Genomic DNA, 26230 nt, shown 5'->3' with positions numbered 1-26230 from the left:
TAATGTAGATAAAGGGATTTCCCCAAATTTCCAATTTGATTTCTTGTACTTGATCTCTATATCTATGGCTGAAAGTAGGAACTTCTGAAGGATAAAAACACAGTTTTAATCTCTTCCCACCAATTAGCATCCTTGGTCCTCACTCAGACCATCCTTGGTCCTCTCTCAGACCATCCTTGGTCCTCTCTCAGACCATCCTTGGTCCTCTCTCAGACCATCCTTGGTCCTCTCTCAGACCATCCTTGGTCCTCTCTCAGACCATCCTTGGTCCTCTCTCAGACCATCCTTGGTCCTCTCTCAGACCATCCTTGGTCCTCTCTCAGACCATCCTTGGTCCTCTCTCAGACCATCCTTGGTCCTCTCTCAGACCATCCTTGGTCCTCTCTCAGACCATCCTTGGTCCTCTCTCAGACCATCCTTGGTCCTCTCTCAGACCATCCTTGGTCCTCTCTCAGACCATCCTTGGTCCTCTCTCAGACCATCCTTGGTCCTCTCTCAGACCATCCTTGGTCCTCTCTCAGACCATCCTTGGTCCTCTCTCAGACCATCCTTGGTCCTCTCTCAGACCATCCTTGGTCCTCTCTCAGACCATCCTTGGTCCTCTCTCAGACCATCCTTGGTCCTCTCTCAGACCATCCTTGGTCCTCTCTCAGACCATCCTTGGTCCTCTCTCAGACCATCCTTGGTCCTCTCTCAGACCATCCTTGGTCCTCTCTCAGACCATCCTTGGTCCTCTCTCAGACCATCCTTGGTCCTCTCTCAGACCATCCTTGGTCCTCTCTCAGACCATCCTTGGTCCTCTCTCAGACCATCCTTGGTCCTCTCTCAGACCATCCTTGGTCCTCTCTCAGACCATCCTTGGTCCTCTCTCAGACCATCCTTGGTCCTCTCTCAGACCATCCTTGGTCCTCTCTCAGACCATCCTTGGTCCTCTCTCAGACCATCCTTGGTCCTCTCTCAGACCATCCTTGGTCCTCTCTCAGACCATCCTTGGTCCTCTCTCAGACCATCCTTGGTCCTCTCTCAGACCATCCTTGGTCCTCTCTCAGACCATCCTTGGTCCTCTCTCAGACCATCCTTGGTCCTCTCTCAGACCATCCTTGGTCCTCTCTCAGACCATCCTTGGTCCTCTCTCAGACCATCCTTGGTCCTCTCTCAGACCATCCTTGGTCCTCTCTCAGACCATCCTTGGTCCTCTCTCAGACCATCCTTGGTCCTCTCTCAGACCATCCTTGGTCCTCTCTCAGACCATCCTTGGTCCTCTCTCAGACCATCCTTGGTTCTCTCTCAGACCATCCTTGGTCCTCTCCCCTTACTTAAGCACATTCCCTTCCCCCTCTCTCCCCCCCCCCCCCTTCTTTCCTCAGTCTCCGCTCACATCAGAACATTACTCCAGCAGCAAACTGGCTCACAAATTGAATGGACTGGAGAACACCCACTGGCACACAACCAAAAACACACACATACTCTAACCCAGAGCACAAGGAAACGGGTCGTACCTTTTTCTTCGATTTAAACACATTGCATCGGAAGGTATTACTGACACCATCTCTGGCGATGTAACTGAATATCTTTAAATCTTGGGAGTCATGCGACACGTAGAAGATTCTACAAACCAAGGCCGGAGAAAGAAAGGTTTCACTGATCAGTGATAACATTAGGCCTATTTCTCATGTGTTACTCCATAAGACAATAAATAGACAAGAGAATTAAGGCATGATGAATAACATCCATCTCTCTTCAAATGTTTCTTCTCAATGAACTAATGAAAATGAAAATCCCTGGAGCAAACGGAGATGAGTGCAAATAATATACACCTTAATGGGCTGCCCAATAGAAAGAGCATTTATAATTTTAGAACTACAGCACAGTAACAGACCTTTCCAACCCATGAGCTCATGCAGCCCAAATAACCTACCAATCTACAAAAGCAGCACAAGGACAGCTTTTTCCCCTCTGCCATCAGATTTCTGAATGAGAAATGAACCACTGCCACTATCTCACCTTGTCCTTTTCTTGCACTAGTTTTATTTATTTTGAAACAGGGTTTATATAAAGCGCACTGAGATGCTGCCACAAAACAACAAAGTTCGTAATGTGTTCACAACAATAAATTCTGAAACCCTGTTTGCCTTTGGAACATGGAAGGAAACTCAAGCCCCAAGGGAAACCCATGCAGGCCACAGGGAGAAAGTACAAGTTCCTTACAGACCGCATCAGGTTAAAACCTGGGTTGCTGGCACTGTAATAGAGCTGCGCTCACCGTGTCATCCCATTCTTTACAAACATTTTATGGAGGAAGCTATATAATATCAAAGCAGCAGTTCACAGGAACAGGAGAAGGCCATGTAAACTCATCAAGGCTGTACTGCATTTAATCAGATCCAAAGCCCTCATGAGTTCAACTCCGTTCTCAGATTTTAAAATTATATTTACTGAACATTGAGTGGAGAAAGTTAGAAAGTGCTGTCAGTCTTTACAGCAATTTTTCAATCATAATGTGCTTTTAGCTCCTCTGTTCTTCAATGGCAATGATGACATCCATTAGATGGAATGAGAGCCAGACATGTGAAGTCAAAGGATGTCATCTCCTTCAGTGCAGTAGTCCCCTCATTTCTGTAATATTGCGTGCCAATGGGTGCAGACATGGACACGAGATTTTATAGTCAGATTTTAGATTTGTAAGAGCACATACATGATATCACTTACATCACTGAGATTCTTTTTCCTGAAGGTGAGGTAAAATTACCATTTATTGGCAGTGCAAAAAAACCTGACTCAATGTGCACATTTAGCAAATTGACTGTGCAATACAGAGAGAAAAAAAAAAATCAGTAAGTGCTAAAGATTCCTTAAATGAGTCCCTGATTGGGTTTCTTGTTGAGAAGTCTGATGGTGGAGGGGTAGCAGCTGTTCCTGAACCTGGTGGTGCGAGTCTTGTGGTACCTGTAGCTCTTTCCTGATGGTAGCAGTGAGAACAGAGCACGTGCTAGGTGGTTGCTGATTGCTGTTGCCCTCCAACGACAATGTACCTTGTAAATGTTCTCAATGGTGGGGAGGGTTTTTACCCATGATGTCCTGGGCTGTGTCCACTACCTTTTTTAGGGTTTTATACTTAGGGGTATTGATGTCCCCATAATCAGACCCTGAGACAGCCAATCAGCTCACTTTCCACTACTCATCTGGAGAAGTTTGCCAGGGTTTCTTGTGTCATACTAAACCTGCACATATTCCTGAGGAAGTAGAGGTACTGACATGCTTTCTTCATGATGCCATTTGTGTTTTGGGGCCCAGGAAAGATCCTCCAAGATAGTGACTCCCAAGAATTTAAATTGGCTCACCCTTTCCATTTCTGATCCCCCCAATGATCACTGGATTGTACACCTCTGATTTTTCCCTTCCTGAAGTCAAAAATTTGCTCCTTGGTTTTCGTGACATTGAGTGCAGGGTTGTTTTTGGTGCTTGCACTTATTCTATCTGTACTCAATTTTTTTTTTTTTTAAATATGTCTATTAAATGTCCCCTCATTCTTCTACACTCCAGGAATTAAAGCCTTCATCTGCTTAACCTTTCCCTGTAACTCAGTTCCTGAAGTCCTGGCATCATCCTTGTAAATTTTCTCTGCACTCTTTCAATCTCATTGATATCTTTCCTGTAATTAGGTACCATAATACCTGTGTACAACACTCCAAATTTGGCCTCACCAATGATTCATAACATCCCAAGTCCAAAACTCAATACTTGATTTATAAAGGCCAGTGTGCCAAAAGCTCTTTACAAGCCAAATTACCCAAGTTTACTGTTCAGATGTTCTGAAATTCTGACACTGCCACCACAGAGGTAGAGAAGATACCCAACTACCACACAACAATACGAGGCAGGAAAGGATAGATGAATTGGTCTTGATCATTGTGTTAAATTTCTGGATTGGGGCTCCGACTCGAGACAAGAGTCCTATCAGCTGATCTTGACCACGCGTTCAGAGGTAAACAAGAAAACCTGCAGATGCTGGCGTGGAGTGCAGCACACAAAAGTACTGGAGAAAATGAGCAGGTCACACATCATCTATAGCACACATGTCAAACTCAGGCCCGCGGGCCAAATTTGGCCCATGATATAATTATATTTGGCCCGCAAGATCATATCAAATATGTATTAGAGCTGGCCCGCTGGCCGCCACGCCAGTATAGCGCATGCACAGCTAATCCTACAAATCCCAGAATGCTTTGCAAATGCATTGGCGCCGGCCCATCAGCCCGCTAATCACCCCCACCTCCTCTCTTTACTTTCATTAGCATCTGTGACCTGTCGCCCAACTCACATGTAATAAACCCCTTACGAAAAATGGCCAAACCAAAGACAGAAAACAGGACCTTTCAAGACAGGTGGGAGGCAGACTATATGTTCATCATTTTAAAAGACAAACCTGTTTGTCATTGAAGCAAGTTGTTATTTTTTTGACTTGTTGGCTTGTGAAAAAAAATACATTTAAAAGGAGCTTAAAGGCTATAGAGAAATATTATTTGTTGAATATTTTATTTCTCATTTGTTAATGCTTCTTCTGGAAAGAGTTTAACCAAAACTATTATTAAACATTTATTTTAATAAGAAAAAGTTTAACATTACATATGTTGAAAGAAGAGAAAACATGCAGATGTTGTTGAAAATTTTCAAGAAATATTTAGTTTGGCCCATGACTTAGTCCAAGTTTTTAATTTTGGCCCTCCATGAATTTGAGTTTGACACCCTATAGGAAGCAAAATGCAGTCAACAGTTCGGGCTTGAGCCCTCCCTCAGAAGGGAAGAAAATCAGGCAGATATCTAAATACGTGGAAGGGTAGAAGATAAAGAAGCTGAGAAGTGGTAGGGGGAGGGTTCAGGGTGCTAAGAAAGATAGCTCTGATCGGAGAAGGACGGCAATGTCCTCCACACAATATTTCCCAGCCTCATTCATCAAAGAGCAATGCAACTTCAAAAATTGATGCTGACCCACATGCTGCTGCCTCTGGTACTTTGACCAGCCAGCTGTTCAAAGGGGATCAGGTCAGAAAATCCTCTGCACTGGAGTGCAATGTGTGCCACTTCCCCTGCATTTTCTCTTCCTTCCAAGGCACCCTTTCAGCCCACTGTGCTGTGGCTGTCACAGACAGAGGTTAAGCACTCCCAGTAGCCAGAGAGATAACACAAACTCCACAGAGGATCCAACAGCAGCTGCACCGATCCCATTTTAACCCTCAAATTTAAGCACCAAATGCAACAGTGCAAGTTCTGATGTCTTTTTGCAAGTGGGTATTAGTGCTACCTCAGGCACATCTGTAATGAAAGAAACTGTGAACTATATTTTCATGTCAATAGTACCTGCATTAATTTTACTGATGTCCACATGGCACTCTTAGTAGAGAAGGTTATTTCAGTCAAATTCAAAATTTGAAATGACTAATGACGTTACATTTTACAGAGCATTTAGAGAAATTCAGTGATTCAGATCCAGAAATGTGTTTACATGTCAGGAGCTCAGTGACAGATTCCCATGTAGAAAGCTCACAGTGACTGGTTGGCAATCAGTGGTTAGTGATCTTCCCCCATTTCTTATGGAATGCTAGTGTGAGTCTTCCACAAGAACATAAAATTATGCCATCTAGTCTATCGAGCCTGCTCGCCATTGAATATGATCATGGCTGATCTGGATACGAGAAAGATTGCAAGGAACCGATATATGAAGTAACACCCAAATCCCAAGGTCTTCAGTGAACCTCCAAGAATGCTGTTATTGTCAGTTTCTAACAAATCAGTAATCAGACCGGTTTGTAAAGGTTAAAACTTTCTATTTTTGATTCTTAGTTAATTTTGTGCTTGACTCTTTAAGAAAGACTATTGTTTGTAGTTTGTAGTGTTACCATAGTGACCATGACATATGTTGTAAAATCAGGCAAACTAAGAGCTTGCATCTCACTCTTCAACAAACTATGGAGACATGAGCTCGAGATAATTTTCTTTGAATTTGTCTTATTTCTTTTTGTATATCTCTTTGAAGTCATATATAGTTATATTTTTAAATACAGTTTATTCATCGTTATGAAAATATTAATGCAAAGTTATGCAAAATGTTTATCTGTTTTATCAATGAATTAAAGCTACATAAAGCTGCATCTACAAAATTTGGTTTATTAGATTAAAAAGATAGTAATTCGGAATATCGTAGCCCACATTTCCTCGAACATCTACATTTAAAATTAGGATATATTAGAACCTAGAAAGTGTCATCGATATTGTTGCCACACCCTATAAACAGCACAGTACCTGTAGATAGGATCATGCATCACCAGCATCTTATTCTCATCCCATGTCCACTCCTTTCTCTGGAAAAACAAAAGACCCTTTGATTAATACAATCGCAATCGTTATGGGGAACAAAATCTTCACCTTATAACTGAAAAAGCTCTGAACATTCTCTATAACAACACAAGTGTGCAATTCCTGAACTGCAAGTATTTTGAATTAATATACTGTGGCTTCAAGAATGGAGCTGGAGAAATGGTAAAGGGGAACTGAACAGGCATTTTCATCAGTCTTCACTGTGGGGAACACCAACATGCCAGAAATTCAAGTCAGTGGACAGAAGTGAGTCTAGTTACTATTACTGAGGAGAAAGTGCTCAGGAAGCCGACAGGGATGAATGTGGATACTTCACCTGGACCAGATGGACTACATCCCAGGGTTCTGAAAGAGGGAGCTGAAGAGATTGTGAACACATTAGTAGTGATCCTTCAGGAATCACTAGAGTTGGGAATGGTTCCAGAAGACTGAAAAATTGCACTGTTTAACAAGGGAGAGAGGCAAAAGATAGAGGTGGAGAGGCTAAGCATGCTTAAGTTCTTGGAAGTCACTATCTCAGAGGATCTTTCCTGGACGCAACACACTAATGGCATCGTGAAGAAAGCACATCAGCAACTCTACTTCCTCAGGAGTTTACAGAGGTTTGGTATGACACCAAAAACCCTGGTAAATTTTTACAGATGTGTGGTGGAATATGTGCTATTGAGAACATCTACAGGGAACACTGCTGTTGGAGGGCAGCAACAATCAATAAGGTTCCACACCACCCAGCACGCACACTGTTCTCACTGCTGCCATCAGGAAAGAAGCATAGGCACCACAAGACTAGCACCACCAGGTTCAGGAACCGCTACTACCCCTCCACCATCAGACTCCTCAACGACAAAGTCAATCAGGGACTCATTTAAGGACTCTTACTTGTGCACTTCATGATTTTTTAAATTCTCTCTGTATTGTACAATTTGTTTACATTTGTTATCTGTTTACAGTTCCTTATTTGTTTACATGTATATGCTGTGTACAGTTTTTTTGACTACCAATAAGTGGTAATTCTGTCTGGCCTGCAGAAAAAAATCTCAGGGTTGCATGTGATGTCATCAGAATCTGAAAAGACAGGAAATTATAGGGTGATTTGCCTGACTTTAATGATTGGCAAAATTCTAGAGTCCACTTTTAAAGACGAGGTTTTGGGGCAATTTAAAGCACCATTAAATAGGCCAAAGTCAGCATGGTTTTCTTCGGGGGGGGGGGGGGGGGGGGGAGGAAAAGAGATGTTGCCTGACAAATTCGTTAGCATTCTTTGAGACAGTAACAAGCACGACCTAACAAGGTGATGTTATTTACTTGGATTTTCAGAAGGTCTCCGACAAAGTGCTGCACATGATATAGGAGCCCATGGTGTTACGGGAAAGGTACCCAAGATTGGCTGACTGTCTGAAAGCAAAGAATGGGAATAAAAGGAGCCTTTTCTGGCTGGGTGCCCATGGCCAGTGGTATTCAAGAGTTGGGACCACTACTTTTCACGCTGTATGTAAATGATTTAAATAAGGCATTCTCTGCTGGGGCCATAGCACATTTAAGAGGGATTACAGACTAAAATCATAAAATGTGTTTTAGATAGTCAATAGAAGTACAGAAGAAGCCATCTAAACTTGACTGCTTCTTGGGAAAGGGGGCCCAGAGTCTGGGAGCCACAGCAAAAACAAAAAAGGCTGAGAATGGCTGATTTAGATAATGGAGTTGATGGGTTTGTGGGCAAATTTGCAGATGATATGAAGGAAAGTGAAGGGCAGGTAATGTTGAGGAAATACAGAGTCTGCAGAAGGACTTGGACAGATTGGAAGAATGGGCAAAAAGTGACAGGTGGAATGCAGCGTGGGGAAGTATATGGTCACACACTTTGGTAGGAGTAAAGTAGCCAATTTTCTAAAAGAAGAGAGAATTCAGAAAGTGTAGGTCCAAAATGACCTGGCAGTCCTAGTGCCGGATTCCCTAGAGGTCATCTTACAGGTTGAGTCGATAGTATGGAAGGCAAATGCAATGTTAGCATTCATTTCAAGAGGTCTAGGTATAAAGGCAAATGTATGATGCTAAGGCTCTACAAGGTGCTGGTCAGACCACATTTAGCGTACTGCAGCAATTTTTGGCCCCATATCTAAGGAAAGATGTGTTGGCATTGGAGGGGTCAGTGGAGGTTTAAGAGAATTATCCCAGGGATGAGAGAGTTAAAATATGAGGAGCATTTGATGGTTCTGGACTTGTACTCACTGGAGTTTAGAAGGATGAGAGGGATCTTATCGAAACATTGAATATTGAAAGGGTCAGATAGAGTAGACATGGATAAGACATTTCCAGTTGTGGGAAAGTCTAGGACCAGAGGGCATAGCCTCAGAACAAAGATGTCCCTTGAGAACAAAGATTTTTAGCCAGAGGATGGTGAATCTGTGGAATTTGTTGCCACAGACAGCTGTGGAGGCCAATTCATTGGCCACAATTTAAGCAGAGGCTGATAGGTTCTTGATTTGTAAGGGCATCATAAGTTATGGGGAGAAGGATGAAGAATGGGATTGTGGGAAAAAAATACAACAGCCATAATTTGAATGGCAGAGCAGATTCAATAGGTTGAATGGCCTAATTCTACTTATAAGTCTATGGTATTATGAGGAAATCTGATACACCGTGCATTGAATTAACAAGAATCTTACGCAATTAAATTCACTTCATAAATAGATAGCACAGCTTTGTTCATGTTAATTAGATTCAGGTGAAGCTTCTACAAGGTCATGGTTGTTCCTTAACACTTCAGTTTATCCAGAAACCATTCATACAATTGTTACTAAAGCTTCATCACAAGCTCAGCAAAGCTTAACAGCAAGTATCCCAAATCTTGGAAGGTTCAATTTTAAGCCAAGGCAGATAATAGTGAAGTGTCAGAGGTCAAAAATTTAGCTTTTGTCAATGGGGACAAGAAGACACAGTCTGTAAGAAACTAGAATAAAAGGGACATGTAGTGCAAATGAACTCACTGCATTCGGTGTTAAATAATTTTAGTGAAATTACAATTTTAAAAAATTTAGACAAAGCACGGTAACAGGAGCTTCTGGCCCATGAAGCCTTGCTGCCCAATGATACCAACCCACAGAGAACATACCTACTACTTGCAGACAGCTCCGGATTCAAATCCAGGTCACTGGTGCCGAAATAATACTAACTGTGCTGCAAGGTTAATGAGCATGTTTTGACAAACAAACAAAGTTTCTCATTTAAAAAAAATGTGTATAATGAGATAAAGTGAATTTATCTGTTATAGTTAAGAATATATGGGTGTTAATGGGCTGCTAATTGGGGGACCTTTGATGGAGAAGCTGGAGGCAGTGAATGAAGGATCACACTGGTGCAGTATTTTGTCTCAGGTTCATGTCCCCTTTAGGTCCTGCTGATTGTTTTGTTTTGGAAGATTGGTAGGACATGACAAATTCTGGTACTTGGGCATTTTATTGAGGTTGTCACTCACACGATATCAGCAATGTGGAATTTCCCCAGTTCTGCACAATATTCTCCAACTATCCCATATTCTAATCCTTTACTTTGAATTCCTTTTTGGAATGTCAACATCACTGCCAGTATTTATGGCACATCCTTAGATTTCCTGGAGGTTTACAGAGTTCCTAGACCAATGCAGTCTGTTCGGTGCTTCCACATTATTCAAAGGCACGTGTCATCACTTGCAAGGGTGATCAGGAATGTGTTATTTAACCCAATGGTTAGGACAAAAATTATTGCAGATGCTGGAAGTCTGGAATCTGATCTGCAACATTAATTCTGCTTCTCTTGCCACAGATACTGCCCAAGTTGTTAGGTGTTTCCAACTGTTTTCCTTTTCTGATGACTAGTTAGGATGGTTAGGGCAAGTTCGGGCAAACATTCAAGTTGAAGCTGATCCCAGACGGAAATTAATCAAATGATACAGAAGGAGAACACGTTTCCCAGGCAGGAGAGTGGATAGCAACAAAGCATGGCAGAATTAATCCTTTGGATTTATTGCAGATGCTGAACAAACTACAATGCATGTTCTCTCAGGTTTTCTGCAACACTAAACAGTAAAGTAAATCCTTACACTAGGAGTGAGGGAGATCTGGTCCAAAGTCTAATGTCATCCATTATGACATATTTCAAAGTTTACAGCCTCAGTTTTGACTCAAGCACAAGACCAGAGTTTAGCCCCTTTTCCACTGGCACATCGGCCCTGAAATTAATGGGGAATTAACGTGGTCCAGTGGAAGAAGAAAACCGGTTGCACTCTGGTGTCAAATGACGTTATTTCACATCAGGGATTGATGGCCTTGACCTCTACTCATCTCCCTGGCATCAGCTGACAGTGACGTGTCAATTAAACCAGTGGAAAAAGGGACAGCAGAAAGTCACCCATTTGCAGTTGAAGGTAGAACACCCCGATCCCCGGGGATGAGTGTGTTCAGTGGAAAATAAATTAGTGTCTCAGTTAAAGTAAAGTAATCCAATGGAAATGGTACAATAGGCTTCCCATCCCAGGACACTGAGATGCCAGTGGAAAAAGGGGCTACAGAGAACACCATTCTGTTACAGGTATCTTCAGCAGTTGACAGTAAAAGTACAAAGTAATGGACTTGCCTTTTGCTTCTTCCTCATCATGACCTTTACTCCGTCTACAGACACCACAATGCTCACCTTCTTCTTCTTGATGTTCTTGGCTTTAAACTCATACTGGGAATAAAACAGGATCAACATTACTTCCTGCTCAGCTGGATCTTACCATCATTAGCTGCAGACAACAATAGGAGTAGAATTGGTATCAGAGGCTAGGATTGTAGGAGACACTCCAGATGAACTCCCAGCACATCAGAGCCTTGAAATTTAATCAGCAAAACAAACAGCAGGGAACCAGGCATGGTCAGTCATGTTGTTCCATCTGATCATCTTCAGCACATTGTTGCAGGATTCTCCTTGCGCTGGCTTATCCAGCTCATCCAAATGATGTCAATCATCGTGCAACCCTGGCACAATCATAGTGAAAAAAAGTGGTTTGATAACTCAAGTTAATGATTTACAAATCATATTTTTCCTCGAATTCAATATCTTTTTTAGTCCATCCTTTTTAAGGTTCCTCAAAAATTCTTTAAAGATTTAAACGCTTTGGTGAGGAAACGTTTATGGAAAAATAAAATGGTAAGGGTATGTAATGGAAGATTTAAACTGTGTTTTTTACTTCTGTAGCTGCAAGGCTGAGAACCTGTTTGTTTTTTAAGAATCAGCAGATATAATCTAATTTACACCATGGAGCCCAGGATGCAGTTGAATCAGTAGACATTATCCAACTTCCACCATGAGGCCAAGAGATGCAGTTTTCTTTTGTTGGTCGCAGACTGTCAGGAGACCTTGAAGATAATTAAATCATTTGTTCAAAGAGATAAGATCTGAAGTAAACAACTTTTGGGTAATATAAGCCATGGTCCCACTACTGAAGTTTGAGACCCTCCAAGAGGTGGCAACATCTCTCAGCAAGAAGAACTTCAAGAGTCCAGCTAACGTCCCGGTCGAGGGAGGTAGAAAAGCTGTTACCGGCGCCCCGACAACCTACTACAAGTGTGCAGTCGTTGCCTCACTTCGGCAGTTGGGACCAGGCCAGGCATTGATAAGTATAATTGGGAAGGGCTTGCATATTGTAGTGTGAATTCAGCTAGCTATTTAGTAATAAAGACTTGTATAAACTGAACTGCTCTCGGTGTGTGTGCGTGTGTGTGTGTGTGTGTGTGTGTGTGTGTGTGTGTGTGTGTGTGTGTGTTTTCTTTCGATAGCTCAAACACTGTAAACAATCTAAAACGATCAAAATGAGAGGTATAAGTTTACCCAAGACAGGTATCCTTAAAGAAATTAACTTGGAAGTATGAATTAGGAGGTTTGCAACTCCCTAATTTTCAAAATTATTATGAATCTGCACAGTTGAAATTTATTAACAGGATGTTTGAAGTGGATAAACCTTGGATGTGGGCTAATGTTGAGTTATCTCAGATTGGTGAGAGGAAGATGGATCAGTTTATTTATAGATGGAATCCTATATTATTAAGTAATTATAATTCACCCATGTTGAAATATTTAATAGATTTATGGTATTAAAAAAATGAAGTTATAAGTACTCATGGTAAAATTTCAGGTAAAACTCCTTTATATCAAAATAAGTTTTTTCCTTTTACACTTAATAATCAACTTTTAAAGCTATGGGATCAAAAGGGTATTAAATTGGTGCAAGATTATTATGAAGCAGGATATTTTATTTATTTTCAAAGAATGAAAGAGAAACATACATCTTCAAATACTTTTTTTTCTTATTATCAAGTCAAAGCCTTATTGATGGATAATTTTGGACATACTTTACGGTTACCTAGACAATGTAAGTTTGAAATTTTACTTACTGAAGGTGGCAAGAAGAGATTTATATCTGAGATGTACACTTTATTACAGAATAAAATGCTTAAGCCAGATATTCATAAATATAGATTAAAATAGGGAAAAGACTTAGCTATATGTATTTCTCAGGATGATTGGATGAATTTATCTAAGAATAGTATGACTAAAATTGTAAATGCAAGGTATCGATTGGTTCATTATAATTTTATTCATCAATTATATTTAACTCTGGAGAAATTAAGGAAATACAAGTTTATTTCTTCAGATTTATGTTTTAGATGTCATAAGGCAGTTAGCTCTTTCTTACATTCTACTTGGTTATGTGAGACGGTGAAACCCTTTTGGAATAGATTTAAGGAACTTTTAGAAGCTATTTTTAAAGTGAAACTTCCATTAGATCCTTTAGTATTTTGAGATTGAGTTTAGAATTAAAATTAAATAAATTTCAAGTTGCTTTTTTGAGATTGGCTTTAGAAAATGTTTGGCAATTACTTTGGAAAATGAGAGTAATTTGAGTATTCAGTGATGGCATATGGAGATGAGATTCTGTATTCCATTGAAAAAGATAACATAATTTACATAATAATTACTCCTTTTTTTGCTAAAACTTGAAGCCCGTATTTGGATTACATTGGGTTGAACTATTAAATCTCTTTTCCGCACGTTAGTGGTGTTGCTCCGAACCATGGTAATTAATTGATGAATTTTATTATGTGATCTCCTTTTTCTTAACCTTTTTTTCTTTTGGGGGTAGATTAGAGGGGGGTGGGGAGGTTGTAGGGGTTATTATTTACATAAAAAATCATGTATGTATTCCTCTTTTATAAGCTGTATCTATCATTGCATGTTTAATCAATAAATAAAATTTTCCAAAAAAAAAAAAAAAAAATTTTTTTTTAAATGGTAGGCTATTGAGATGTGCAGAGCAACAAAGTGATTTAGGAGTGATGGTAAATAGTACCCTCAAGGCTGATACTCAGGTAGATGGTGTGGTGAAGAAGCCATTTGGAATGTTGGCCTTCATAAATCAGAGTATTGAATTCAAGAGTAGGGAGGTTATGATGAAATTGTACAAGGCATTGGTGAGGCCAAATTTGGAGTACTGTGTACAGTTTTGGTCACCAAATTATAGGAAAGATATAAACAAAATAGAGAGAGTGCAGAGAAGGTTCACGAGAATGTTGACAGGATTTCAAGGGTTGAGTAACATGGAAAGGTTGTGCAGACTAGGGCTTTTTTCTCTGGAGCGTAGAAGATTGAGGGGGGACTTGATAGAGGTGTTTAAGATTTTAAAAGGGACAGAGAGAGTAAATGTGGATAGGCTTTTTCAATTAAGAGTGGGGGAGATTCAAACTAGAAGGCATGGTTTAAGATTGAAGGGGGAAAATTATAAGGGGAACATGAGGGGAAATTTCTTCACACAAAGGGTGGTAGGGATGTGGAATGAGCTTCCGGCAGATGTGGTTGAGGCGGGATCATTGGTTACATTTAAGGAAAGACTGGAATAGTTACATGGAGAGGAGAGGACTGGAGGGGTATGGACCGAGTGCTGGTCAGTGAAACTAGGAGGGTGGGAATTTGTTACAGCATGGACTAGTAGGGCCGAACTGGCCTGCTCTGTGCTGTAAGTGGTTATATAGTTATATTTACAAATCTCCCAGGTAATGACGCTCAGGAACAGGATGGTTGGAAGGCAGAGGCCTTAAAGGGGCAGACCACCACCAAGATCGAGGTCAGAAACGTGGAGTGAGGGCCGGGATCCAAAAAAAGACTGAAGCGCAGGGGTCTGAGGCCTACCCTACCAACCATATTACTAGCAAATATTCAGTCCCTGGAGAATAAAATTGACAACCTGATGGCAAGGCTGTTTTAACAAAGACAGGTAAGACAAATCTCAGTTGTTTGCTGCACTGCTATCTGACCAGACATTTTCACCATTCATTGACTGGATCAGAACTTGGGTTCTAGTAAAGGGAGAGGGGGCAAAGTGTGCTTTTTCATTAATACTGGGAGGTGCACAGATGTAGGAGTCATGTCAACCTCCATCTCTACTGCCTTAGAACAAATCTCAATTAAATTCAGACCCTTCTATCTACCGCGAGAGTCTCATCAGTGATTCTCACCAGAGTTCAGATCTCTCCCAATGCCAGTTACAAACATGTATTTGTCGTGCTGCACAATGTGGTCAGTAATCAAGAGACAGCCCAGCCTGATGCACTATAAATATTAATCAGCGACCTTAACCAGGCCTGTGTCAAGAAAACCCTGCCCAACTACCACCAGCATGTAACCTGCTGTACCAGAGATCCCAGCACTTTCGATCACTGCTACATCAAAATTAGGAAGGCCCACTGTTCTTTCCTGAAACTGCCTTTTGGCAAGTCGGATCACCTGGCTGGGCTTCTTCTGCCTTCATAAAGACAGTCTAAAAAGAGAGGCTCCAGAGATCAGGACAGTTGGTCATAGGAGGTTGAAGGACAGTCACAGGACTTCCTAAAGTCAGTGGATTGGGTGGTGTTCAAGGACTCAGCTGAGGATCTGAATGATTACACCAAGGCTGTCACAGACTTTATCAAAACAACCCTGGATGAGCGTGTCCCCACCAAATCATTCAGGGTTTTCACCAACCAGAAGCCCTGGATGAGCAATGAAATCCAGAACCTGCTAAGACCCAGATCAATACAGGAGCAGATATGACCTGTGAAAAGCTATCTCCCAAGATGTGGAGATTCCGGCTGAAAATGGAAACAAGGGACACCCAACAGTTGTGTCAAAGCCTAAATGCCACATCCTGCTTCACTCCCAGAGGAAGTCATAGTCTCCTTGCCTGATTTGACCACAGTAACGGCGAAGAACCACCCCTCTGCACCCCCACATCCCTTGATTCCATTCTGTCAGTATCGGAGGATTACATTTGTGCTGCCCTCAGGAGAGTGAATCCGAGGAAAGCATCTAGCCCGGATGGAGTACCTGGTCAAGTATTAAAAATCGGTGCTAACCAACTTGCCCCACTATTGAGACCATCTACAGGGAATGCTGCCATCCAACACCACCCAGCACATGCTCTATTCTTACTAATACCATCAGGAAAGAGGCATAGTTGCCACAAGACTCGCACCACCAGGTTCAGGAACAGCTGCTCCCCCTCCACCATCATATTCCTCAACAACAAACTCAGAGACTCATTTAAAGACTCTTACTGTTCATTTTATTGATTTTTTTTTGTTTGTTTACATTCGTTATCTGTTTAGTTCTTTATTTATTTACACGTATACACTCTGTAGTTTTTTTTTTGCACAACTAATAAGTAGTAATTCTGCCTCACCCACAGAAAAAAAGAATCTCAGGGTTGTATGTGATGTGTGAAATTTAGGATACGTGAAAATGAATCCTGCATCGAATAGCAGCCTTGTTCTAGAAAACAAGGACACCCGTCAGTTTTGGATCATTTTTTCTGCTCTCCGTGACTTGAAAATAAACTCCCAGACAATTTGAATACAGGAAAACGAGAGTGAATTTCAATTTGTATAGTGTTTATCTTCTTCACCACCCTTCCCCCCACCCAAAGTTCATTTTCATCATGTGCAGGTGATCCTTGGGAGTGTGCCATCACAAGCAGTGAGTCCCTTTTCTCCCCACATTTGCATGACCTCTACCACTTACCAACACACAAAGGGAAAACTTACTGCAGTCAATTAACCTACCAATCAATAAATATTGGGCTGTGGTGGAAATCAAAGTACATGGGGGAACCTCAAGTAGTCACAGAGAACATGCAAATTCCCCACACAGGAGAATGCATACAGTCAAAATGCAGGACTCTTAAAAGCTCAACAGCTCATTGAAAGTGGCCATGTAAACAGATAGGGTCGTACAGAAGGTGTATGATATGCTTGGCTTCATTGGACATACATTCAGTGCAAATGTAGGGAGGTAATGTTGCACGTATAAAAGTTTGGTCAGACTGCACTTGGAATACTATGCAAAAGTATGGTCACCCGATGACAGGAAGGATGCAGAGGCTTTCGAAAGGGCACAGAAGTGATTTACCAGGATGTTTGAGGGTAATGAGTTATGTGGATAGATTGGACAAACTTTGGTTGTTTTCTCTGGAGCGTAGGTCCTGCTTTGCAGAAACTGCCAAAATGTTTGGCCTGGAAGTCAGCCTGAAGAAAACTGAGGTCCTCCATCAGCCAGCTCCCCACCATGACTACCAGCCCCCCCACATCTCCATCGGGCACACAAAACTCAAAACGGTCAACCAGTTTACCTATCTCGGCTGCACCATTTCATCAGATGCAAGGATCGACAATGAGATAGACAACAGACTCGCCAAGGCAAATAGCGCCTTTGGAAGACTACACAAAAGAGTCTGGAAAAACAACCAACTGAAAAACCTCACAAAGATAAGCGTATACAGAGCCGTTGTCATACCCACACTCCTGTTCGGCTCCGAATCATGGGTCCTCTACCGGCACCACCTACGGCTCCTAGAACGCTTCCACCAGCGTTGTCTCCGCTCCATCCTCAACATCCATTGCAGCGCTCACACCCCTAACGTCGAGGTACTCGAGATGGCAGAGGTCGACAGCATCGAGTCCACGCTGCTGAAGATCCAGCTGCGCTGGATGGGTCACGTCTCCAGAATGGAGGACCATCGCCTTCCCAAGATCGTATTATATGGCGAGCTCTCCACTGGCCACCGTGACAGAGGTGCACCAAAGAAAAGGTACAAGGACTGCCTAAAGAAATCTCTTGGTGCCTGCCACATTGACCACCGCCAGTGGGCTGATAACGCCTCAAACCGTGCATCTTGGCGCCTCACAGTTTGGCGGGCAGCAGCCTCCTTTGAAGAAGACCGCAGAGCCCACCTCACTGACAAAAGGCAAAGGAGGAAAAACCCAACACCCAACCCCAACCAACCAATTTTCCCCTGCAACCGCTGCAATCGTGTCTGCCTGTCCCGCATCGGACTGGTCAGCCACAAACGAGCCTGCAGCTGACGTGGACTTTTTACCCCCTCCATAAATCTTCGTCCGCAAAGCCAAGCCAAAGTAGTAAAAAGGTGGCTGAAGGAAGATCTGATAGATGTTTGTAAAATAATGAAAAGCCTAGAGTGGACAGTCAGAATATTTTCCCTGGGTAAAACAATCACACACTAGAGGATACTAGTTTAAGATGAGAGGGAGAAAATTTGAGGGAGGTGTGTGGTGCCAGTATTTCACACTCAGAATGATGGGTACCTGGAACCACAAGAAAACTACAGTACAGAACACAGGCCATTCAGTCCTTCTAGTCTGTGCTGAAATACCATTCCATAACTTTCCAACCGCTCCCATCCACGTATCTATCAAATTTATTCTTAAAACGTAAGAGGGAACATGCATTTACCATATCAGATGGCAGCTCATATCACACTCCCACCACTCTGAGTGAAGAAGTTGCCCCCTAAACCTTTCCCCTTTCACCCTAAAGCCATGTCCTCTTGTATTTATCTCTCCTAATCCAAGTGGAAAGAGCCTATTCACATTTTCTCTCGGTCAATTTTGTAAACCTCTATCAAATTTCCATTTATTATTCTACACTCCAAGGAATAAAGCCCTAACCTGTTTAATCTTTCCCTGTAACTCAGCTCTTAAAGACCCAGCAACATCCAAGTAAATCTTCTCTGCACATTCTCAATCTTAACTGACATCCTTCCTGTAGTTACGTGACCAGAACCTCACACAATATTCCAAATTTGGCCTCATCTAATGTCTTATGCAACCTCACCATAACATTCCAACTCCAATACTTAGATTTATGAAGGCCAAGATCTCAAAAGCTTTCTTTACAATCCTATCTACCTGTGACACCACTTTCAGGGAATTATGTATCTGTATTTCCAGATCCTTTTGTTCCTCCACACTTTCCAGTGCCCTACTATTTATTCTGTATGTCCGACCTTGGTTTTTCCTTCCAAAATGCAACACCTCACACTTGTCTGCATTAAATTCCAACTGCCATTTTCTGGCCCATTTTTTCAGTTGTTCCAGATTTCTCTACAAGTTTTTTAAAAAAATTCCATACTGTCCACAATACCTCCAACCTTAATGTCATCTTGTTGATTCAATTTCCCACATTTTCATCCAGATCATTGAGATTGACAATAAACAACAATGGTCTCAGCACCGATCCCTGAGGCACACTGCTAGGCACAGGCCTTCAACCTGAGAAGCAATCATCCACTACCATTCTGCCTTCTCCCATTCAGCCAATTTTGAATCCAGTTTGCAACCTCTCCTTGGATACCTAGTGTCTGAACCCTCTAACCTCCCATGTGGGACCTTCTCAAATGTCTTACGAAAATCCACATAGACAACATTCACAGCCTTTCCTTCATCTACTTTCTTGGTAACCACTTCAAAAAAACTAAACATGACCTACCACACACAAAGTCATATTAACTATCCTTAATCAGCCCTTGGCTGTCCAAATATTTATAAATCCAATCTCAGACACCCTCCAACAATTTATCTACTATTGATGTCAGGCTCATCGGCCTGTAATTTTATGGTTTCCAGGGAACGGGCCAGGATAGAGGTGGAAACAGAAACAATAGTAGCATTCAAGGTGCACAGGAGACACACTGCAGGGAGAGAAGACATCAGATTCTACTGTACTACTCAGAGAGAGGTGGAAGCATTTCAAAGGAAAGAATTTACTGGATTATGAAAAGAGGACCAGAGAGCGAGTCCAACTGAAGAGTCTAGACAGGCTGAATGGCCTCCTGCTTGCTAATAACTCTGTGATTGCGTTCAGTTCATGGACACTCTTGTATCTCGCCCTGTGAATATTGGACCAAGTGCCATGAAATGCAAAAACAAAGACGCCAATATCTGAATCATCACTCCAAAGAACAACAAACATTTCATACAGTAAAGACCAACTTTGATTCTCTTTCTAAGCAAATCCCTGACTGATACTAATAAGATAAATGTGCCTTCACTGGAATCATTGACGTTCTGAAAGGGACCTTCTAATTTATCAGTTGAAACACATTGAGGCCCCAGTGCACAGACTTAATCTTGTATCTTTTGTAAAGCAAGACATTTAAACCAGAGAACAGAGGCATAGAAAAGGACCAGCATAGACATCTGAACCAGTGGAATTATCCAAGAAACAATCTCCACAGAGATATGGCAAACTAAATCAAATAAGATTAATTCGGGCTCAACCCGAGACGTATTTCCCAAATGTTTAAAATGTTCAATTTATCTTGATCCTTGATGAATAGATATTGAACAACAAAATTTAAAACTGAATTCCATTATTATTGTTCTAAATGGAAGGGTATGGTGTAAAAACAGATGTGTTTGTAAGGTGATACTGGACCACAAGGAAATCTGGGCAAAGTCTTCTGCTGGAGAAAAACAGAAGAAAGTAAAAGGGAGCATTTACAATGCTTGTACCATCATTTAGTTAGATTATAGACAGTCCCTAATATCAACCCCATGTCCTCACTGGTTCAATAGTCCTCAGTACTTTGCCTATTGATACCCAAAGTACCTAGCAGTGTTGTTACCAAGTATAGAGAGCGTAACCACACACACCGTAAAACATAAAACATAATTAATTTGAATAAAAGCAATGCATCTTTCACGGTGACAATAGTTATGGACACAACCAAGTCACAGGCCAATATATAGCTAGGTGAAATTTGCAGCAGAGTAGGTTAAAGGCTACATTCAGAACTAATAAGGAGCTGGATAACTGGTGTAATGAATGAAAAGTCATTCACTGTCAGCATTCCACACCAATGCTCTGTGGCTATGGGAGGCTATTAAAGAGTGTCAGCCAGAACACAAAAAAGACTCAGCAAACCACTTCTGCATTTAATAACCAACTGAGCCAAAGATGGGGAGACAGTGAGAAAGAAACTGGATGGAAACAGAAAATGAAAAAGAAATCACCAGTTAACTAGTTTACCTCCTCTTGCATGACTTGATGTACAGTGACACTAGAGAGTCTTTATTAAAGCAGAGAACATTCCAAAAAGGATTTTAAAAAAAATAGTGTCTAAACCCTGCCAAATTTCAGCTACTGGAGAGATGGTGAAGTTAACCTGATATTTATTGAAAAGGAGCTGTGGTTACAATGAGTAGGCCCTTCCAAACTGCCATGTAAAATGGGGGCTAACTGGGCCATTTGCATAGTTAGCGACCCAGTTATATGGCAATTTGAAAGGGTCCAGCAGTGTGGGGATTATGGGTAAGGAAGATGGCCATTGCTCCTGCATTGAGGTGTTACCACGAACTGGAATGGCAACGTCCCGGCAGCAACCAACCCTCCCCCATTTGCGGCAGGTCGCTGGGAGGTAAAATTGACAGTGGAGGTGGCAACTAATGGGAAGGGTGACTATTGACAGGGGGGGTTGGCGATTGGCAGGGTGGGGGGGGGGGGGAAGAGGGAGACTGACAGCTGATAGTTCCTGAGAGTGCAATTGCGAAATGCATCATTTACCGCATCATTGTGAGCCGTATCCTCTTTAAATCGCGGAGTTGGCGATTTGAAAGGAGTGTCCTGCATCCACGACCCAGTAGTCACACCCAGGTCCCAGGAGGGCTACCTGGGTGCTGCAGTTTGAAAGGGCCTAATGAAACAAGAGCTCGATTGAGTTTAGATCACCTGGCAACTTCTGACCAGACAGACTGTAATTTTCTTCATTCAATATCAGAGTTCCATAACCAGAGGCATGCAAGTCTTAGTTAAGAGGGAAACAAGGCCAGGGAAAGAAACAAAAAACACTGCAGGTGATGGAAATTGATACAAAAACAAATGGAAAGCACTGGAAACACTCAGCAGGTTAGAAAGAGAAGCAGAGTTAACATCTCAGATCAAAAGCCTTCTTCAGAATGAAGAGAGAGAAAGTAAGGACTGGATTAACAGGACAAAGATTTTACCCCACAGCTGTTAGTATATCCTGGAGTTTAATGTTCAAACAACATTCTCTGCATGAATATTGATTTTTCAGATTTTAGGCACCCCACCTCCCACTCTTTCCATCTCTTCTTGATCTACTACTCCTATTCTCGCTCTTCTCTCTCACCTTCCACACCTCCCCTTCCCACCTGCCTCTCCCACCTTTTGCCCATTACCTCTAAGCCTCTCCCCAGCTACACAGTATACATTTGTTATCTGTTTACAGTTCTTTATTTGTTTACATGTAAACGCTGTTACATACAGAACTGCGTTGACAATGTCACCATCGACAAACGTACCCGGGTGTATTCCAACCAGAACCCCTGGATGACAAAAGGAGGTCAAAATTTTTCTCAAAGATTCTGACACCGCCTTCAGTGCTGTTAAAGCTAACCTGAAGGGAGGCATCATGAGTGCTAAAACAGCCTGCAAGTGGAAGACTGAGAATCATTTCATAAATAACGATCCACGGTAAGTGTGGCAGGGCATCCAGCATTTCACCAATTACTAAACCAGCAACAGTATGACCGTTGGCAGTGACGCCACGATGGCTGATAATCTTAATCTTTTCTATTTGCTGAAAGGAGCGGACACAACACCCTTAGCAGCCTCTAACAGTCACGTTCTCACTGTGCAGGAGCTTAGTGTGGTGCCATTGCCACTGCTCTTCACACTACACTGACCCACCTTGAACACTGAGGGATCTATGTGAGGATGCCTTTTATAGACTTCAGTTCTGCCTTTAACATCGTCATACCGAGCAGACTGGTTACACAACTTGGTGAATTAAGATTTTCCAAATCTATTTGTCTCTGGATTAAGGAGTCTAACAAACCACTCCCAGACTGTTAAAATTGGTACTCATCTCTCTACCCTTTTACTCAGTACCGGCTGCCCACAAGGGGGTGCATCACATCCCATCCTCTATTCTCTTTATACCCATGATTGTGCGTATTCTACCAACACCATCATCAAGTTTATGGATGACACAACTGTGGTTGGACTTGCTTCAAGAGGAGATGAGACAGCCTACAGGGATGAAGTCCAAAGACTGACAGCATGGTGTTCACAGAACAATCTCGTCTTGCACTCCTCAAAAACAGAAGAAATTACAGTAGACTTCAGGAGGAACAGTATAGTTCCAGACCCATTATACATCAATGGGGACTGTGTGGTAAGGGCCACTGCTTTCAGGTTTCTGGGTACATCAGATGACAGCTCGTTCCATGTACTTGTGCAATGACAATAAAAGGTTATCTACAGTTTATTTTTTGCACTACCAGTAAGTGACGATTCTGCCTCAACATTCACCTCAACTGCAGGAAAAAGAATCTCAGTGTTGTATGTGATGGCAATAAATCTGAAATATTAGTATTCACAGTACAACTCAGATTATCCGAAATCGGATTCTCTGAAATCCTCAGTTATCCAAAATTTTTTGAAGCCAAACTGATCGGGGACATCAGGTTCCCACTGGTGGCAGCAGTGGCCTCGGGCCCCCAGCACCAGCAGGGACCTCAAGCTCCCGGACAGGAGTTGGATCCTCAGGCTCCCAGCGCAACTGAGGCCTTGGTGGGGAAATGTCGGTGATTGGCGTGGCCAGCATTTTGTTTTTGGTGAGAATTAAATATTTTGATGGTTAAAAAGTCTTTCCTTGCTGTTTGTTTTGTTTAAATACTGTTACGAGTGATTTGCTGTTTCTCCTGGGCTGTTTTTTTTTAAAATGACCAGTTCTCTGAAAGAATATTTATCTGAAATAGACCCAGTCCCGACCATTTCAGATAATTGGAGTTGTACAGCAATTCATTTCCACTGGATGAAGGCGCTGTCCTGTTTTCCTCTGCTTGTATTCCACAACTATATTCCGTAACTTTTCATACAACTAACCTCCCCTATCTGGTCCATTCCCTTACTCTGAGGCTTTTAACTGGTTTCTCTTTTCCATTTGTGACAAAGAGCTACATAACCTTCATTCTCAGTTTTCCTCTCTCCACAGCAGCTGCCTATCCTGCTATTTCCAGTATTAAAACCTGAAAATAATCCTTCAGATTTTTGAAGCAATAAAGACAAAAACAAAATAATTAAGGTGGTGGTTCTCAACCTTTTTCTTTCCACTCATATTCCTCTTTAAGTATTCCCTATGCCATAGGTGCTCTGTGATTAGTAAGGGATTGCTCAAGGTGGTATGTGGGTGGAAAGAAAAAGTTTGAAAACCACTGTTTTAATTGTACCTAATTGACTCATTATGTGCATAGTTTCATATCTCCAAAGGAAATGGGCCAATGACATTTTTTATCAAGCAAAATATTTCAGTAACAATTGTCCCCTAAAGACAAAAACAAAAGAATTAAGTAGTGGTTCTCAACCTTCCCACTCACTTAGTACCTTAAGCCATCCCTTACTAATCACAGAGCATTTATGGCATAGGGATTACTTAAAGTGGTATGTGAGTGGAGAGAAAAAGGTTGAGAATTAAGGTAATAAAACTTGTCCCCTCCAGCAACTGTGAGATCATAATAAATGTTACGCCTTCTCCAACTTCTTGCGAATCCTTCGCGTGTAATGCTGTCCAACAGAAAAACCTCAGACAAAAAGTAATCTCTGCATCTCTCTCCACAGATGCTGTCAGAATTGCTTCTTGTCATGTGTGGAGATACAGTGAAAAACTTAGTTTGGCGTGCATGCAAGCAGCTTGTAAAAAGTCACCACCGTTCAGCATCTTTTTAGACGCATGAAAGAAAAGGTTGACAGAAAAGAGTAACAAGATCAATCTTGACAATGGGAGCATTTTTTAAACCAAACAGGCAAATGAAGTTTAAAATTTAAATTAAAAAATGACAGCAAGCTCCTGATGGGAACTCGGCACGCATTCTGGTCTCGTCTCCCCCACTGAGTACATCCACTATAGTGGATTTTATCTGTCTTCTTTATTCCTGAAGCATTCAAAAATCTATCAAGCAGCCTTGAATCTTTTTGCCTAATCCCTCAGGATCAAAGATAAGGCCTTGAATAGATCAATGAGAATCTACCAGGAATTCCAAAGCTTCACAAACCTGGGCACAAAGAACATTTCCCTTGTCATAGTCCTAACAGCTGGCCTCATGTCTTGAGACCATGATCCCCAAATCAAGAGTAGCCTGTTAAAACACAATGCTAGAAAAACTCAGCAGGTCAAGCAGTGTCCTTTATATAGCAAAGGTAAAAACACATAACTGACATTTCGGGCTTGAGCCCGTCATCAAGAAATGGAAAAATGTCCTGCTGAGTTTCTCCAGCAATGTGTTTTTACTTCAACCACGCTGTCTACACTTTTGTCTTTTACTTCAAGAGTATCCTGCCCTTGTGTTGATCTGTCAGGCCTTCTACAGCATCTCTTCTTAATGAGATCACCTCCCATTCATTTCTTTTCACATTTCTGGTTTACTGGAACCAACAGGACCATCAGAGGAATGGGAAGTGCATCACTGATGCCTTTAGGAAGGAAACACCTGCCTGCCTCAATTCTACAGCTAGGAAATGTTATACACCATCATCAATAGGAAACATGTCCTCTGATCCCACAATTGTCAGTTACTTGTATCACAGCAATCTGGGTTAGTTCACACCTTCGAAGCATTGGAGTTTTGTCTTCAAGATGCCTTTATTGTCATGTTATAAAATGGGTGTAATAATACACAAAATTTGCAGGCACATTCACCATCAGCAGAAATTGTCAGACACCTCTTACAGTCAGAGAAAGAGAAGCAGAGAAGAATCCCCTCAGAGTCACTGAGTGTTTGTGGATTTTCTTTCAGGTTTCCCGCAGCCTCCACAGCCACACAGACTTCAGTCCAGACCGCTAGAAACCCGAGCTTCCGATCCAAATCTCTGACACAATCAGGAAGCCTTCAGTCCCCTTAGCATCCTCACGCACCCCAGCCCCTTCAGCCAATCTAGAGCCAGTCTCCAGGAGCCTGATACAAGTCCTTGCACCACAGTCGCCAGCAGCCTGCATGGGTTCCCCACTCCGCGTCAACAACAGGCCACCACCTGCACATTCTTCAGCCACAGAGCCCCTCACTGGTCTGCCACCATGGTCATCGTCTGATGGGGTTGTCTCCTCTCCTTCTCCAACAAGGCAGTGGTGTTCTGGTGTCCTACGCCAGTCCTCCACTTTCCCGGAGCTTGTAACCCCCTCGAGGCTGCTGCCAAACACTGTCGGTTCCAGTTTAAAGCCCGTATGGAGTCGTTGGTAGTTGGACTGGCAGTAGAATCCTACGGAGGAGCACTGTATCTCCTCTCCTCGCTCTCCACGGGTCCCCAGCTTTGCAGCAGCTACAGGAGCACCACCATTCCCTTTACTCTGTTTATTTTATTCAGTCACCTTCTACACAAAAGATCAACAGAGGGCAAGGGCAAAGAGCTCCAGCTCATTGACATACCTAGAAGTCATTTCTTCTTCCCTTAAATATTTCACTTCAGATCATCCTTACGTGGGTGGAAAGTTTCT

General features: G+C 42.1%; 1 protein-coding gene across 4 annotated transcripts in view; it reads right to left on the bottom strand.

Annotated features, from left to right (window-relative positions):
• LOC138737194 (carboxyl-terminal PDZ ligand of neuronal nitric oxide synthase protein) overlaps window positions 1-26230 on the bottom strand; it is a 144244-nt gene that overhangs the window by 29895 nt on the left and 88119 nt on the right. For all 4 annotated transcript variants that reach the window (XM_069887856.1, XM_069887865.1, XM_069887839.1 and 1 more), the window contains 3 exons: window positions 10987-11079; window positions 6301-6359; window positions 1500-1608 (listed from right to left, as the gene is read on the bottom strand). In XM_069887856.1, coding sequence (XP_069743957.1) covers window positions 1500-1608; window positions 6301-6359; window positions 10987-11079 — 261 coding nt within the window. The remainder of the gene's footprint in view (window positions 1-1499; window positions 1609-6300; window positions 6360-10986; window positions 11080-26230) is intronic.

Source organism: Narcine bancroftii, chromosome 1 (assembly GCF_036971445.1).
Source record: "Narcine bancroftii isolate sNarBan1 chromosome 1, sNarBan1.hap1, whole genome shotgun sequence".
NCBI lineage: Eukaryota > Metazoa > Chordata > Chondrichthyes > Torpediniformes > Narcinidae > Narcine > Narcine bancroftii.
Note: the sequence above shows the minus strand (reverse complement) of the source record. Positions and strands in the feature narration are given on the sequence as shown.